At 58.2% G+C, this 17636-nt stretch overlaps 2 protein-coding genes across 2 annotated transcripts; one reads left to right on the plus strand and one right to left on the minus strand.

Moving 5' to 3' along the window:
* Positions 1 to 3032: 3032 nt before the first annotated feature.
* On the minus strand, positions 3033 to 3970 carry LOC144250502 (sialic acid-binding Ig-like lectin 9). The gene is made up of 2 exons (XM_077793334.1): positions 3505 to 3970; positions 3033 to 3319 (listed from the first exon to the last, which is right to left on the minus strand). Exons 1-2 carry the CDS (start codon positions 3968 to 3970, stop codon positions 3033 to 3035), a joined length of 753 nt encoding a protein of 250 aa, XP_077649460.1.
* Positions 3971 to 11436: 7466 nt separating this feature from the next.
* LOC144250503 (cell adhesion molecule CEACAM18-like) lies at positions 11437 to 15347 on the plus strand. The gene is made up of 4 exons (XM_077793335.1): positions 11437 to 11533; positions 12583 to 12942; positions 14147 to 14428; positions 15016 to 15347. The coding sequence occupies exons 1-4, from the start codon at positions 11437 to 11439 to the stop codon at positions 15345 to 15347; spliced, it is 1071 nt and encodes a 356-aa protein (XP_077649461.1).
* The last annotated feature ends 2289 nt before the right edge of the window (positions 15348 to 17636 follow it).

The raw sequence follows: 17636 nt of genomic DNA on the forward strand, positions 1-17636 counted from the left end.
AGCCCTTCTCTGCTGCAGGCCCAGTTCTGGGGTCTAGGTCCACAGTGCTGACCGTGACCCTGCCTTTCCTGCCCCAAATGCCAGGGCAGGCTGCTCAGGGGCTCCTCTCCTGCAGTGAGGAGAAGCAGTGCTTTTCAAACTTGGGTGGGGACAAGGACAGTTGGTGCAGGTCCTGCTGATGGGCTGGGGGAGGGGTGTGAGGCAGGAAGGAGTTGGGGGGAGCTGGGCTGAGGGGGAGGGCTGCCTTAGGCTGAATTCAGAGGAACAGGAGTACCTTGGTGCAGGTGGGCAGAGGGAGAAGGATGGGGGACTGGGGTGGAGAGGGGCCAGGTCTCTGTTGGGCTGTGGGGACAGGAGTGCCATCAGAGATGTGGAACCCAGCAGGTGAAGGGTGCAGGGATGTGTTGGCCACGCACTTCTGAGGTTCTGACATCAGGGCCTTGCCCACCCAGACACTGCCTCTCCCAGAGCCCATCCCCAGGGACAGCAGAGGACACGCCCACTATGCACCTTTCCCTGCAGACCAGGTACCAGACCCCAGACCAACCCCATCCTCCTGGAGCCCTTCCTCTCTGGACGACCATCACGTACCCTAATAACCTAGGGCAAGGCGCCAGGCAACAGAGACACCCCAACCCCAGGCTCTGCTGACACAGAGCAGCCAGTCCTACCCGCTGCCCGCCTGGTCTCCCCCAGGCCCTCAGCATGGGCTCCTGCCCACGTCTTCCCTCACCCTGTCCCCTGACCAGCCCTCCTGCTCCACGAGTGGCCTTGCGTGGCGTGGCCTGCCCGTTCCTCAAGGAACTGGGAGTCACACACTGTCTTCACACAAGGCCATCGTCCCCTGCAGACTGGCCTTGCCATGTGTCAACACTGAGACCTAAACTCTAAAACAAGGGACAGGTGACCAGCTCAGTTCTAGGCATGCTGAGTGGGCATCACCGTGGCCACCTGGGGACATGCCCTGGGGACAGGCTGGATCCCAGGGTGCCCAGGGCACTTACCAGGGAGGCTGGCTGGAGGGTGGGCTGGGTGTCACTCATGTCCTCTGCTGCCCTGGCTGCCTTCCTCCTGTGGGACTTCACTCTGAGGGGACACGGGTGTCTTTGAGCCTGGTTTGCTCAGACGGTGGGGTCACTGTCATAGCCTGGAGTGGGTGACTATGGCAGGTTTAGGTCAGCGGTCGACTGGTGCCCTTCACCATAGGACTTTGTAACAAGGTCCCCTCTCCACCCTGCTTCCTGGGCATCTGAGGCTGGGGCTGGGAGGGGACAGGCTTGCCCAGAGGCTGCAGCCTGGATCCTCAACACCACTGCACCCCATCTTGGTCCCAGGCCCTCAGAACCCCCTCCAGGTCCCTCCAACCCTGGATCCCCCCTCTCCACCCCGACCCACCCCCGACCCCAGGCTGGGGCTCACATGGAGAACGTGAGACAGAGACCGAGGGCCACCAGGGCCATGACGCCAGCCCCCCCGATGGCCCCCCAGAGCACTCCTGCTGCTGCGTTTGTCCCCTGACTCCCTGCAGAGAGAAGAGACTTGGGTGACCTCCAATCTTGGTGACCAGGCACGTGTCCCCTCCTCTCCAGCACTCGGGGGCCCTCACCTCCCACGTGGGCTCAGCCCCTAAGTCTTCCCACCCCTCAGAAGACGTCAGCCTGTCAGGAACCTTAGGAGAAGGACACAGCTCGCCCTGTGCCTCCTGTCCACCCAGGCTCTTGCCCAGACCTGGGACCCCAGTCTCTCTCCACCCAGGGTCTCCACGCCACAGACCCCAGACCTGGCCACAGTGGGGCCATGAAGCTATGGGGGACAAGGACTTTCCATTAGAGACAGGGATGGGGACAGAGAAGCTGCAGGACCCTGATGGACCTCATCCCTCCCTTCCTCCCTAGTCTCTCTCCTGTTCTCTGCTGGCCCTGTCACTCAGGGTCAGAGGGCTCCCTGGGCCTGCAGAAGGGACGAGAAGCAGGGTGGAGCAGGGAACCCATGTCAGGCCTCGGGTCAGACCTGGGCAGCCTCCCGGGACCTCGACACCTGGAGTCGGGGTGTCCCTGGGCAGTGGAGGTCAACGGTTGAGGAGGACTCCTGAGGGAACCACCCCTGCCCTGGGGTCTCACTGTCCAGCGAGGGGACCAGATGCCATTGCGATGGGAAGAGGCCGTGGTGCTGATCTCTGGGCAGAGGTCGGGGCCCAGGGAGGAAGGATTGACAGGAAAAGCAAGAAAGTCCCAGAGAGGTTTCAGGGCTCTTCTGTGTGACTGTGTTATGGGGTCACATCCCACAGAACGTAGGACTGCAAGGGTGGCCCTGCCGAGACTGAGGACTCCAGGTGACAGTGACGTGTCCACGTAGGTACGTAGACTACAGTAAATGACCCACTCTGGAGCGGGATGTCACACAACCTGGGAGGTGGTGCACACCCAGGGGCCGCGGTGCATGGCAAATATCTGCACCTGTTGTTTGATTTTGAAGTAAACCTTCAACTTCTCCAAAACAAAGACTCTTTTTCAAATGTCCCCAAGACATTCAGTGATTGAAAGGTAACATAGAAAGTCCTTAGGGGTATGCAAAGAGCTAGCTGTTGGTCACCTCAAATGTCCTTAGGCAAATATAGGAAGATACTTGGGGACGGAGGCCTGAGGGGGACTTCCTTTGGGGACCTGCAGCCTCTCCAGTATTCCCACACCTGGAAGCCAGGTCTCAACCAGCCTGGCTCAGAGAGCACAGCACTAACAGCCCCGGGGAGGCCCCCCCTGCCTGGGCGGCCCCTGGGGAGACACTGACTGCAGGGTTGTCTGCAGCATCTGGACAGGAAGGTGGTTTGTTTCCCCTTTTAGTTGGATTGAAGATGAGGCAGCACTCCCCACACACACCCCATGACCACAGACACACAGAGGGACAGGCCTGTGCCCTCCAAGGTCATTGACTCAACCAAGTCCCCAGGATATAGACACAAAGTATCCCCAGCCCTGGGACCTAAGCCTCCTTTCCTGACCTTCATATGCCCTGGGACCCAGGTGCCTGGCCCATTACTCACAGGTGACATTGAGCTGGATGGTTCTCTTTGTGGTCACACCAGCTGCAGGGAACTTCACCTGGCAGGTGAGGTTGGTGCCATGGTCCTGGGGCCGCAGGGTGAGGGTGAGCACCGAGGAGTGGATGATGTTGGGGCCCAGGGAGGACACAGAGGGCCCTACCCAGGAGAAGGTGGGGGGCGTCCCCTGCTCACAGGCCCAGGGCACAGAGCAGGACAGGTTGCTGGGACGGCCAGACTCCAGGGTCCCAGGGATGAGGATGTCAGGGGTGTGGGTCAGAGCTGGTGAGCAGAGGGGGACAGGCAGGGTCAGGAGGGAGGGTGGGAGGTGGGGCCCTAGAGAAGCTCAGGCTCTGACCCAGCTGCTCCCTGAGCCCCTAATGCTTGACCCCAACTCCCCCAGGGCAGGGTCCCACCCAGCGCTGTCCTGTGGCCTCCCTGAGGCTGCCCTGGAGCTGGAGTCTTACCTGTCACATGCACTGAGACCTTGTTGTCACAGTAATTCCACTTTAACTCTCCTTTCTCCATCCGGAAGAAGTAGGAGCCACTGTCACTGCGCTTGGCATCTGTAATGCTCAGGGAGCAGTTGTTGGTTCCTGGGTCCCCGAGGAGGTGGAACCGATACTTGGTCTCGTTATTCACTTTCCGATTAGGATTCTTGGTGGCCACTGGAGAGCCGTGGTGTGTATTGGTCCCTGCAGGGAACCAGTAGCCAGAAACTGGGCCCTTCCCTGAGCCAGGGTAGGAGAAGCTGCAGGGCACCAGGACACACAGACCCTCCTGCACCGTCACGGACTTGGTCACATTGATGCTGTATCCAGGGTCCTTAGGGGAGCGCCTTTGGTGATGCTGAGGGTCATCACGGGGCACACTCCTCAGCCCCACTGCACAGGCCCCCTCTACTGCCCACAGCAGGGACAGCAGGCACAGCATCTGGGAGGCAGAGGTTCCTGGGCTCCTGGGACTGAGCAGAGCAGCGAGAGCCTGCGGAGGGGAAGCTGCAGGACCCACGGAAGCTGGGGAGGGGCCGAGGCCTGGGCAATGACAGAAGAGGACCCTCAGGCCCGCCCTCCAGGGGAACTTGCCCTTCTGCACAGAATGGACGGAAACCCCACCTCCAGGGCCCAGAGACCCACTCAGAGGGGGACCAGGGCCCCGTGTGCCCCTTCCTCTGGGCTTCCTGGATCCCAGGGGCCTGGGCGGGAAATGTGTGCACGGCCCACCGTTCCTTTAGGATCAGCCATGCACATCCTGTCTGGGGTCAGACAGGGACCTCTGAGGTCCCCTGAGGCCCAAGAGAGGGGACACCACGTCTAGGAGTGCTCCTGCCCAGGCTGAGGTGCTGCTGTGCCCCTTATTATGCACCAGGAAGTGGCCCCTCCCTGGGCTGGCATGAGGAAGTCACAGGGTGGTCCAGGCTGTCTCTCAGCCTTGCTCAATTCCACCCCAGGACCCCTGGCCCCCTGGGCAGGCACTTCAGAATATTTGACTGGGACATGGCGGAGCTGCTGCCCCCTAGTGGGTGGAGGCCGAGATGCGGCTACATCTGACCCTGCAGACAGCAGTCCCCAGCATCAGGTCAGCAGGGTCAAGAGCACCAGGTGGAGGAGCCCTAGAGGCAGCCTGTGCAGCCAGGTGTGGGCACGAGGGGCACAGAAGGCGGGCAGCGTCCTGGTGACGGGTGGAGGCAGCCATCCTCCCTCACTCCCAGTGAACACAGTGGCTTCTGCTCTCTGGCCTCAGAGCCCAGCAGCCAGCTCCGTCCACGCCCTCGAGGGCCTCCCAGGGCAGGACTCAGACAAGCTGCCAACGAGCACTTAGCTGTGGTCGAGGCCTCATGTGAGACGGGACGTGGACTGTCCTCTCCGGGGACTGGAGGGATCTTCCCAGAGACAGGGCCCTGCCAGGGGGGTGACCTGGCCAGGGGCAGAGCTGGGCGGGCCCTCCTCAGCGCCCGCCCTCTCCCTGCTCACCTGCCCTTCTCACCAAGGTGGTGCTCAGCCGCCTGCAGGTCTTTTCTCCTCTCTCACCTCCCAGCACCCTGGTCTGCCCCACCTGGTCACGCTGTCCCCGATGGAGCCCACACCTGCGGCTGCTGACAGCTGCTTGATGCTCTGAGAGGAGTGTCCCCGTCCCCCACCTGTTCCTGTGCTGAAGTCCTAACCCTGAGGTGACGGAGTTCAGGGGGGGCCTCGGGGGCCATCAGGGCCTGAGAGTGGAGCCCTCCTGAGTGGGTCCCTGTCCTTGGAGTAGAGAAGCACCTTGGCCCTCCCACCACGGGAGGCCACTGTGAGCAGGGGCCACGGGGACCAAGAGGGCCCTCGCCAGACAGACCCCCCTGTGCTCTGCTCTGCCCACTGCCAGGGCGGACAAGGGTCCTGCCTCCTCCATCCTCAGCGCAAACCTCTGCCCCGAGCTGGGTGTGATGGTGGACAGGGCGGCCCAGGAAGGTCCTCTCTGTGGGTTGATGTCATAGTCACCTGCCTGAGCCAAGGGCTGCCCAGGTGAGGGCCTAACAGTGTCTGGACGTGCCCTGCCCCTCCTCCCACACGGGGTCTCTGCTGAGTGTCCCAGGAGCTGAGTTTGGCCCATCTCCAACACGATGCAGCGTTTGCAGGTGCTGAACAGCATGTGGTTCCCATCAGTGTCTACAGATTTACGATTTAGGTGGCAGTTTAAAATACATCTGATTTAAATTAAAACAGAGGAGACTCGTTTTCAGAGCTGGTTTGGCTCTCAGAACACTGGAAGGCCCAGACCTTCCCCTCGCCCTGCCCCTTCCCTTGTGATGGACATCTCACTTTGGCATGGAACATGGGCTACAGGGAAGACATCATTATCGGTCCTTTACCCATGAGTCAAGTCCATAGCTGATTTGTGCTGCCCACTGCCCTCCTCCCTGGCCCCCCAGGACGCCCCATCGCCTTCAGCCTTGTGTCCTGGCTTCCCTGGGCTAGGCTGGCCTGGGGGGTTCTGAGCTGCAGGGGCAGGTGATTTGTAGGGCGCCCTCTACTGGAGCTTCCTGGTGCTTTCCTCCTGTTCAGTCTGGGAACAAGCATTTGGAGAAGAATTGAGCTGTTCACTTTATTCTCTCAAAAATGGAAGTCAAGCGTGCATCTGGGATCTTAGCAGGTAAAAAAGTAAATTAAAGGACTGATTTGGAGTATGGGCCAGGTCTCTGAGAGAAGCTCAGCTAAAGGCTTTTCAGCAATGGTCCTGGATGAACGTTCAAGTTTATCATTGGTCAGAGAATAAATAGCAATTCTCAATTCCACCACCTGTTAGAGGCAGACTCACTCTCATCACAGAGATGTGCCCCTAGCACACTGAATCTGACTGTTATATTTATCACCTATTTGTATTTAATAGCGATGTCTAATCATGAAAAAAATATTTGCATTCCATTCTGACGATATTTTTCATTTGTGACTTTAAAATTCTCCTCTGGGTTTAATTTTGGAGACATCTTCCAAGAGGATTGGAAACCTGTGTACAAGGAAAACTGACCTAGTATTTAGAATGAAAAGCACATCACACACTGGGACACACGCATTAGTCACACACATGCTAAGCCCAGTGACAATATCCAAGGAAGGGAACCCACTTCCACAACCCTGACCCCTCCAAGGCATGAAGACACACAGTTAATTTCTTTTAGGCATAAACAGTCATCCAAAGATTTGCATTTCAATTTTGTTCAGAGACAGTTCTCAGAAAAAGTGTCAAGTTGCTGGGAACAAGGAGTAAGATTTGTTGTGAAATGCTCCTTGGAGAAGAGAGGAGCGTCGGGCTACAGTTGAAAACTCAATTCCTGATGGCAATGAACAACAATACCTGGGGTTGAACTCTGGGGCACTCGGCAACGGAGCCACATCCCCAGCTCTATTTTGTTTTTATTTTGAAACAGGGTCACACAGAGGTGCTTAGCACCTCACTTTTGCTGAGGCTGGCTTTGAACACGCGATCCTCCTGTCTCAGCCTCCCGAGCCCTGAGATTACAGGTGTGCACCCCCACACCCAGCACAAATGCAGTCTGGATTCGCTTCTGTGGAGTGTGCCAAATAAAACCAACACTGTCTCCTTCCTTCCTGCCTGTGCTGAGGTTATTGCATGGCTCCCAGGAAGTTGAAGCTCAAAAGAGAAGTAGAGAGAGATTGTGGTGAGTCATGGAGACTTGCAGGCTCACAGCGCAGGAGTCAGCCAAGCCTTGGTAGGTTTGAGGAGTTTCTTCTTGGTAATCATCGAAAACGTGGTGCACATAGATAAACAGCTTCCAGCAGGTAAAAGAGAGCACAGGGGCACAACCAGACCCCCATCTCCTGGGCAGAGCTCACTGGAGGTCTCCAGGGGCACAACACCATTGGCCAGATGGGGACAGGTTTGGTGTGGACATGTCACTGTCACCTGTCAGGACAGACATGCTACGATCTTCAGCAGCCCTTGGACATTTGCTGTTTCTGGATCTTCGCCTCCTGGACTGCACATCTGCTGTCACAGCCTCTCCCACAATGTGTGCGCCAGGTCCAGGAACCACCACCATGGAATCAATGTTCTCACAGTTGTCACCCGTCCAATATGACCTTATGCTTTCTTAAATGAAAAAAAAAATGCACCGTACTCTTGCCTGGGACATCTGCGGGTAGACGTGGCTCTGGTGGACTGGACTCCAGGTGTCCATGAAGAAGACCCGTCTCCCCCTCGGTTTTCCTCGCCGCTGTTGGTTCTTGTTCCTCTGGTCGTTGACTTTATTCTGCCTGGTTTCAGATCTCGGGTTTATAAAGGTAGTGGCTGAGGTGTCCACTCTAAGACGAGGACCTGGGGCCACAGGAAGGTCAGGCAGCTTTCCTTCTGAAGGGAGCCCCCTGTGCACCCAATGCAGGTGGGTACTGTGATGAGGACCCTCTGCTGCCCACCAGGCTACAGGGCTCAGCTCTGCCTCCCGGGACCCATCCTCTTTTTCCACCCAGTGCTTCCTGCTGCCTGGCTCTGACCCTGCCCGCCACAGACCTCCTGCCTCAAGACTTACCGTCTCACTAAGGAGGAAAGAGAGCCACAGGGCACACTTGTGCTGTTAGTGCTGTGGTTGGTGATGTTATTCTACTGTCCCCTGAGCCTCGTCTTCTCTGAAAGCTGGTGGGGGGCTCCTGACTCTCCCCATCTTTATCCAATTCCTGCTCCAGGAGGAATTCCTCCCAGGAGGATGCACAACAAGGTCAAGGAGGCTGTTTCACCTCACACCCGGCTTCACCTGGTGGCGTGAGGCTTTGGGGGTGACGGGGCTTGCCCAGATGGGGTGGGGGAGGCGAGAACCCCCCTGCCTTCCTGTCCCCAGATATCATGAGTTACCGTTCCTGCAGCTGCAACCTGATAACAGGGAGGGGCAGGGGTGCAGCAGGTCCACTCTGGCTGTGCTGGGCTGCACTTTGCCCTGGGAGGGACTGTGACGTTTTGCTATTTTGATAAACAAAAGGAACAACATTAGACCCCAGAAGGAGTTAAAGTTTCCTTGGGGCTTCTCACTGAGTTCCCACCTGTCCCTGGGTGGTCACTGGAGGCCACCACTCCTGACTAAAGGGACAGGGTTTCAGATGAGACTCTCCAAGTCATGGAGGATCCAAGAAGGGGTGGGCCAGGCCCAGTCGGGGGTCCCCTGGGGAAGGAGCGTGAGTTCCTGAGGTGGAGGCATCCTCTGGATGATGCCTGCTGAGATCCGTGTGGTCCACCTGTGAGGATCCGAGTTTGTTAGGTTTATGAACAACAGCAAGATTTAACCACTGCACCATAACAGCTTTAGAGCCAGGTTTGGGAGTTCATGATTTTCATAACTGGGTGCTGATATGAGTCACCAACCTAGCCACAGACTTCCCTCTGCACGGTGCAATCCTGGGTTTTGAAGGTCTCACACAACCATCCGTCACCAGGGACATCCCGTTCCTGTACCCTGTTTGCCTTCAGTCCCATGTTCCTTAAGGACCCTGTTGGGTTCAAGAACTGTGTCCTGGGGCAGCTTGTTATAGTGTGAACAGCCTAGAGTGCACTCACACACACCTGCATGGTGTAGCCTATGACCTGCCTAGTCACACACACACACTCATGCACACTCATCCACATTATGAAACAAGTTATATTATGTGTAACAAGTTCCTCTAGACACACTAGGACTGCAAACAGTTACATTATGTACATGCACACAGACACTATATGTAACAAGTGACATTGTATATATGGAGCTTATTACTTCCAGGGTCACTATAAACAGAACATCAGATTAAATCACACACAAAACAAAAAGAAGAAAGAAAATGATGTGGTCAAGACCCACAGGAACTGGGCCGGGGAGGCTGCAGGCGTGAGGGGCACTCTCTTCCACGGGAGTCAGTTTTTTCTAAGTGGACGTGCAGGCTGAAATGATGACCTGAGGTTGAGCACAGGGAACACATCAGCCCTGTAGAGAATCAGATGTGACTGCGTTACTATTACTGTCCTTGATGGAGTTTGCCTGCAAACAGGATATTCTGTCAAGATATAGAAGGCAACAGCGGACATGCTTGCAAACGAGGTGTCTGCTGTCCTTGGGAGGGCTTGCTCGCTAACGAGGGGCTCCTTCAAGGTTTAGATAAGGTAACAGCGGACATGCTGGAAAACGAGATGTTTGCTGTCCCTGGGAGAGTCTGCTCGCAAACGAGAGGCTTCTTCAAGGTTTAGATAGGTAACAGCGGACATGCTTGAAAGCGAGGTGTCTGCTGACCTTGGGAGGACTTGCCTGCAAACGGGATGTTCTGCCAAGTGGGCTAGGAGGGCGCTAAGAAAAATTTTTTATCTGTTCTAAACAAAGAGCAGAACTCAGCATACTCCAGGCCGAGAGTAGATTAGCCATGAGAAGCGGGTCACTTCTGATTAGAGAGTAAAACTTCTGTGTGCTATGTTTAATTAGCTGAAAGACCTGATTTATTGATGTTGGAAGGCTGCCTTCTTTGTTCACAATACTATAAAAAGATTGCTTGTACACAATAAAGGACTTTTTTTCTGCTGCTGCTTTGCTTGCTCTGCTTCTTCTTCTTCTTTGTTTTCCCATGCTGACCTGCAAGTGAATTACTGCAACAAGCCCCAACACAGGGTTGGTCACCTCTGTACCTTGCACCATAAGTCACTGACCCACCTGGCATGGGGGTGGCATTGGGGACGTGGGCTGGTTTACACTGGCCCCACCAGAAACGTGGATAATGCCCTGTGGTAGGAGGTGGGGATGGCCGCGCGGTCACTAGGCGATGGGAGCGTCCCAGCCCTGTGGTGACCCACGGGACCACCCCCACCCTGTGGTCCCCTGGCAGGGAACGCACCTGCACTGAGTTGGGTCTGGGTGTCTGACGCACACCTTGCAGCCATCCACACGGCCCTGGGGAAGGAGGTCTGTCACCCTTCACTGGCGGTCACAAGTGCTGTCCCTGAACATGTCCACTGTCCCCACACAGGGAGGGAAGAACAGAGTGGAGGGGCCAGAGCAGCCGGCCAGAACCCGAGAGGACACAGCCGAAAACGTGGGCCCAGCCTGGAAGGAAGCCCAGATCAAAGGGAAGCGAGGCCCCAGGTAAAGTGCTCTCTGCTCCTCTTCAAGGTGCTTTTCCGTGTCTCCTGGCTCACCAGCAGCAAGTCTGTGCCCTAAATATAACACAGACACGGGAAAAATTAGAGTCCAGTAATGAGCTCAGGCCACAGGAGGCCATAAAGATAATGACCTCCTCCCAGGGCCCTCCTCCCCGACTCCCGCCCTGCGGGGCAGAGTCCACCCTGGGAGGACCAGCACCAGGAAGAGGGGACAGGACAGAGCACAGCTCAGAAGACGCAGGTCGGGCAGGAGAGAGGCTGCGGGCTCTGGGGGACACTCTCCCTGGGGCCCCCAGCAGTTCATGGACCCTCCCGTCCCCAGGCGCAGCCCCTGCAGGCCCCTGTTCCTAGTGGGTAAGCGGGACCAGACCTGTTTTCCAGGACCCAGGGAAGGTCGGGGGGAGTCAGGCTGGGAGGGAGCCAGAACCTCCCCGTCCAGGGCCAGCCCCACTCCCAGGACTGTGGGGAGGGAGGGGAAGGACCCCACAGGACCCTCCTGGGCTCACACACCTGGGCACCCCACCATGGACACAGGCCACAGACGCACACAGATCACAGGACGCATGCGCAGGCACACGCAGCCCCGGGGACACACGCAGCTCTGAGTCCCCACACCACAGAGCCCTGAACCTGGACCACCCACGGCGGCCACCACCTCTCCCTGGCGCCTGTCTGCCTGGCCCTGCGCCAGCTCCAGGTGGATCCCACCCAACCCCTCCTTCCCAGCGCCCTCTGGGCCCTGAACCTGTACAACAGTCATCCTTCACTGGTGGTCACAAGTGCTGTCCCTGAACATGTCCAGTGCCCCCACGCAGGCCTGGAACATGGCCAGTGCCCCCACCCAGGCCTGCAGCAGGGTCTCAGGCTCCTTTGCCTCTTCCCATGGCCAAGGTGTGGGCTGCAAAGAGCGGGGGACACCTGCCAGAGTCCTGGGTGGTAACAGGTCCCACCCACAGGCACACCCACTCCCGAGAACCTGGACGAGTGTGGACCGTCTCAGAGTAACAGCACCCAGACAGCCCCTGCCGAGCACCCTGGTTCCCCTCAGGGTGCTGCGCACTCAGGGCTCAGCGAGACGTGCCCGGCCCTGCACCCCCTGGACCTCTAGGCACAGGGTGACACAGGGACCCGTCACCAGGCCCTGAGAGCCCCAGTGTCCCCGGCTGGGATGAGGGAAGTCCAGGGGCTGGGAGAGCCTGGCAGGGGCTCCTGACCCAGGCTGGGGGACATCAGAGCCAAGAAGTGAGGGTGCAGGGGGGAGCAGGCGCTGTGTCAGGGAGGGGAACAGCGGGGGCCCAGATGGCACTGGGAGAGCGCGGTGCATCCAGAGAGCCCCGTGTGAGTGGGCAGAGCCCGAAGCCACGTCTTCTCAAAACTCAATACATTGGGCTGGGGATGTGACTCAAGCGGTAGCACGCTCGCCTGGCATACGTGCGGCCCGGGTTCGATCCTCAGCACCACATACAAACAAAGATGTTGTGTCCGCTGATAACTAAAAAATAAATATTAAAATTCTCTCTCACTAAAAAAACCCCCCAAAACTCAATACATGGAGGACTGAAGGGGTGCAGAGGTATGGAGCAGGAGTGGGGCAGGTGAGGCCAAAGGAGGCGACCCCTGATCACCTCTTGCTGAGAAAGTCCTGAGGATGTGCTGCACTGACCCTGAGAACCCTGGGCCACAGGAGGCACTGGAGGTGACAGCAGGGTCACGATTGGGCTTTGTTGAGGTCCACGTGACGGTCGTGGGAGGGTGGATGGGAGCTGAGGGACCGAGGGGGAGGGCGGGCTAGGAGATGACGAAGGAAATAATGGACCAGGCAGCGGCCAAGGGCAGCGGAGAGGAAGGGCCAGGCCAGGGAGTCGCTGTCCCTCGCACACAGCATTCCGGGGGCCACCCCTGGGTGGCTCAGGACTCAGTCTCTCCTCTTCTCTTACCAGTGGCAGCCGGCCTGCTGGCCTGTGGGCCCTGCCAGGCCTCCGGGCAGCTCCTCATCAGCCCAGACTCACTCACTGCCGTTGAGAGACACAGGAATGTGCTGGCCCTGGAGAACGTGCCCGAGGGTGTTCAGGAATACAGCTGGTACCGGGGCGCAGAGGACAGCGCGGAGACCATGATCATCAGCTTCAGGCCCCCCGATTCCGAGGTTCCTGGGCCCTTGTACAGCGACCTGGTGATGGTGACCAGCAAAGGCTACCTGTCCTTCAGGAAGTGCACCTTAAATGACACGGGGAACTACACGGTTCAGGTGGACACTGGCAATGGGACCCAAAGAGCCACTGGCTGGCTGGAGGTTCTAGGTGAATGGCAGGTGGTCCCTTTGCCCACCACAGACGGGAACTGGACCCGAGGGCTCTAGGAGGGGACACCTTGGAGCTCATGCAGGCTGAGTGTCTTCGGAAGGCATGGCACAGGGAGCCTTGGCGATGGCCCCCAGCTTCCCCTGCGCACAGGGCCGCTGGCCACCTCCAGGGCTCTGGTCTCACTGTGGGAAAGTGTGACTTTTTACTGCTGCATAACACCCAGCCACAGGCCAGCTGCCTAAGGCCACCCCTGCGTTACCACACAGCTCCTGCTGGACAGAGGTCCAGGTGACGCTCAGCTGGTCTCTGTTCTGAGTCTCCCAAGGACTCTGGCCAGCGCTGGTCCCTAGTAGAGGATTAGCTGGGGAAGTAGCCACGTCCAGCTCCTGCAGGCTGATGACCGAATTTGTTTCCTGTGGCTGCTTAGCAGAGCCCTGGGGTCCTAGAAGACACTGCGATCACCCGCCTTGGCTCTGTCCACGGGCATTTCTCATATGGCCTTAGGGTCAGTGGGAATCCCTCTCTAGTTGGCTGAGACGGAATCCTATATAACAAAAAGCAGTGATAGGATGTCACCCCCCACCTAACTACAGATGGGACCCAAGCCATCAGCCCCTCCCATGCTTCAGGGAGGACATTCTACAGAGCTTAACCCAGGGGCCACCAGACAGCTCCAGGGGCCACCAGACAGCTCCAGGGGCCACCAGACAGCTCCAGGGGAGGAGACTGTCCACGGGGAAGACAGGGAGCTGTGTTTGCCTCTGACTCAGAGCACGGCACAGCCCTGAGCCAGGTGTCTTCTCCCTGTGACCCCCAGTGTCCCCTCCGTGGCATGGGGAGGTTCCCACCATGTGGCTGCTGTAGGTCGGAGGGAGCATTTGTGAAGTGAACCAGACCCAGGGAACAGGAGCCCATGGGGGGTCCAGATGCCATCTCTCACGGCTCCTCGGATGGGGGTTCCTGGTGTGGGGTTCAGAAACCATCAGTCCCCGTCGTATGCCACGAGCTCATCATATTGCAGCAGATGGGCAGCAGGGGCCCAGGCAAGGGCCCACCTGGGCAGCTGGTGGCCCACGCCCTGCTTCTCCGACCCTCTGAGCTCCAAGCTCTTGGCTTCTCTTCCACACACCCCAAGACCACCCTGGGAGAGCAGAGCTGGGGCCAGTCCCCACACCTAACCCTCTTCTCCTGCTTCACCCAGAGCTGGGGCCCCCACCGGTCATCTCGGCCAACGCCAGCTCCGTGGTGGAGAACTTGGATTCCGTGGCGGCCGAATGCCACACCAACGCCTCCCACATCGAGTGGTACCGGAACAGCGTGCCCATCTCGGCCAGTCAGCGCATAGCCATATCTGCGGACGGCAGGACGCTGGTCATCCGCAGGGTCAGCCGCCATGACAGGACCTTGCAGTGCGTCACACAGAGATACGAGAGCTTCCCCGACATTCTTCAGAAAAGTGACCCCGTCTCTCTGACTGTGGCCTGTGAGTGCTCTGGGGGTGGGCGAGAGGCCAGGGGCAAGGCCTCCCTGGGACGTGGCCAGGAGGCAGGCAGACCAGGAGAGCCGGCAAGCCTGCTGGGTCCGGGTTCGAATCCCGGCTCCGGATCTTCTGCTCTGGATCCGGAACTGCCCCCACCCCACTCAGCACCATGCTGCACTCGGTTTTCAAGGGGAACCCGTGTCCCCATTTCTGTGATTAGCAATGGGCCCTGGGAGGTCCCTGAGCTCTGGCTTTGGACAGAGGGGGCTGCTTACAAGAAAGCGGTTCTCAGAGGATCAGTTTGAGGTGATTCCGTTGATTAAGTTTCCAAGCCTGTGGAGGTGCACAGAGACCAGCACACGCCCTGGCCTGCGGCACACCCACCTGCGCTGTCACAGGAGGCCATCTCCCTGGGACCCAGGGGCCCCTAGGGCTGATGGTGGCAGACGCTGTCATCGCTCCTAAAGTCGCTGACACGGCTCCCCTGCTTGGTGGCAGGGGGTCCTGAGCAGCTTGGGGCACAGAGTGGGGGCCCTCCTGGCTGGAGAGGGCAGAAGCGCAGCTGCAGGTCTCCTGCCCTGTCTCTGCAGATGGGCCTGACCACGTGAGCCTGTGCACCAACCTCCAGGGCTTCGACGGCGCCCTGACTGCTGGCATCGGCTCCCAGGTGCAGCTGGAGTGCTCTTGTGATTCCCACCCAAGTCCCAAGTACCACTGGCTCCACAACGGCTCCCTGCTGTGCTCGGATGCAAACTTGAACTTCTCCCTCTTGGCCTGGGAGCAGATGGGCAATTACCGATGCATCGGAGAGAACCCGGTGACCCAGATGGCCTTCTACGAGGACGTCAGGATCCAGCCTCCACGTGAGTGCCACAGCCCTCCCAGGTCACCTCTCCTGGTCTCCCCTCCCTGCTGTGCCTAGACAGTGCCACCCCATGCTCACGGCTTCCATGGTGTCCTCCCTGTCCTCAGCGTCCAGGGCCAAAGCTGCCTCCTCTGAATGCTCCAGACCCTCACATAGGGGCCAGGAGAACCCTGGGGACAGTGGGGGCTGTCATTTACTGAGCACGTGTCCCGTGCTGGCCACCCTCCTACCTGTGTGCCTGTCACGGAATCGTGGACTTGAGTCTGAGACAGGGAAGGGCTTCTCCCCGTCCACACATCCAGCTTTCTGTGTCGAGGGGAGAGGCCAACAGGCCCAGAGAGCCCAGGACAGGCCAGGGAGCAGGAGGAGTCTGGGGTCTCAGACCCAGGTCACATGCTGGCCCTGCCCTGGCCATCACACGGAGCAGGAGCAGGCAGCTCAGGTTCCAGACTCAGGTCCCCATGTGCAGTGTCAGGACAGTCCCCACACAGCGTGAGACTGCAAGGAAGGGCCCAGGGGGCTGCCAGCCGGTCACCCCAGAGCCAGCTGTGACAGGGGCAGGATGTGGGCTGGACACTGGTTCACACCCCACAGCGTGCTGGGCTCCCGGACGGGCCAGGCTCCATGTGCTGTGCCCAGAGGAAGCGCTGATAAGACTTTGAAGCACAGAGGGGGGTGGGCACAGGAGGAGGGTGAATGAGCACTGAGTGGGGTCCTGACCCGGTGTTCTCTCCCCAGGACCCTCGCCTGCTCCTCCGCCTCCTCCTGGCTTCTCCATCTCGGGCCCCTTGGTGGTGTTCCTCGTTTTGGTGACGTCCCTGGGCTGCGGCCTCCTCTGTGGGATCCTGGTCTACGGCCTGGTCCAACTCTACCTCCGCAGGTGCCCATCGCTCTGGCAGGGGGGACCTGGCTGGGCTGGGACTCAAGGCCAGCTCTGGCTGCAGAAGGGAAGGCAGGGCTGGAGGGGACACAGGCCAGGAGCTGGAGCAGGTGACAGAACCCAGGACTAGAGTAGGGAGACGGTGGGTGGTGAGCGCTGGCCACGACTCCAGGTAGCTGCAGGGACCCCTTCTCCTCAGCCCAGTTTCTCTGTGTTTAAACTGTGGGTCTCGGTCTCTGCCTCCAGGGCAGGGCTGACAGTGGGAGGGTCACATCAGGCATCCAGCATGTCACAGGGACCCAGTGGTCACATGTTGCCAAGCAAGTGGGGACACGGGTGCCAGAGGTCAACAGGCAGGGAGAGATGGGATGGTGTGGTGATGACCCCGCCCTGCACCAGCTGGACAGGGGCCCTGAGCAGGCCACTTCTCCCAGAGCTTCCCCAGCCCCTCCTGGGGGACGCTGAGAGTCCACCTGCCCTGCAGGATGATGTGGGCATTGGACATGCGCTGGAGGACAGGGATCCCAGTGTCCTGGGCAGAAAGTGGACCAGTGCCTCACCTTGGCACCACCGTCACTTGGGGACAGAAAATTCTTCAAGGTGGGGGTAAGGTTGTCCTGTGCATTGTAGGTCCCTGGCCCTGCCCACTCGAGGCCAGTAATAAAAACCACCCCCACCCCCAGATGAGTCCACTAAAATCTCTCCAGGCACCATGAAGTCCATGTGGAGGGCAAGATTCCCCTGGCTGAGAACCACTGGAGTGGGTGTTAATAAATAGCAGTGACACTGGTCATGTTGGCAATGATGGTGATGGCCAGGCTGGTTACAATGGTGCTGATGATGGTGACTCTGCCAACCATGGTGATGCTGTTCTGTAACAGTAAGACGTTCTCGGTGACAGTGGTAATAATAGTGACAATGGTGACTGTCAGCCTTCTGTCACTGCAACAAAACACCCGAGAGAGGCAACTTGTACAGATGAAGGTTGACGTTGGGCCACAGTGTTGGGAAGTCAGTCCTGGTTGTTGGTCCCCTTGTCCTGGGTCCTGTGGTGAGGCAGCACGTCACAGCAGGAGTGTGTGGTAGAGCATGCTGGTCACCCACGGCCACCAGCCAGTCCTCATCACCTGGAATTGGCATGTCCAGTCTCAGTTCAGTCCCCAATGACCCGCCCATACACCCAGGTATCCACACACCAAAATTCTTCTCCACTGAACAAACCCTCATTTTAAAATTAAAGCTAAACTTAAACCTAACTGAAATGCAAACCTTGAGATCACAATTATTTGAAAAGTCTTCTAATTTAAACGTTAAACATTGAAAACATTTTAGTCCTGGCTTCATTGAATATTAAATTTATCCTACCTTAAAGGGAGGGTCTCTAGGCTTGAGTTAAAAATATGGGAGACACTAGCCATATGCAGGTCTTTAAATTTAAAATGGCTAAAAATTAAATAAGAAAAAAT

Source organism: Urocitellus parryii, chromosome 15, assembly GCF_045843805.1.
Source record: "Urocitellus parryii isolate mUroPar1 chromosome 15, mUroPar1.hap1, whole genome shotgun sequence".
In the NCBI taxonomy this organism is placed as follows: Eukaryota; Metazoa; Chordata; class Mammalia; order Rodentia; family Sciuridae; genus Urocitellus; species Urocitellus parryii.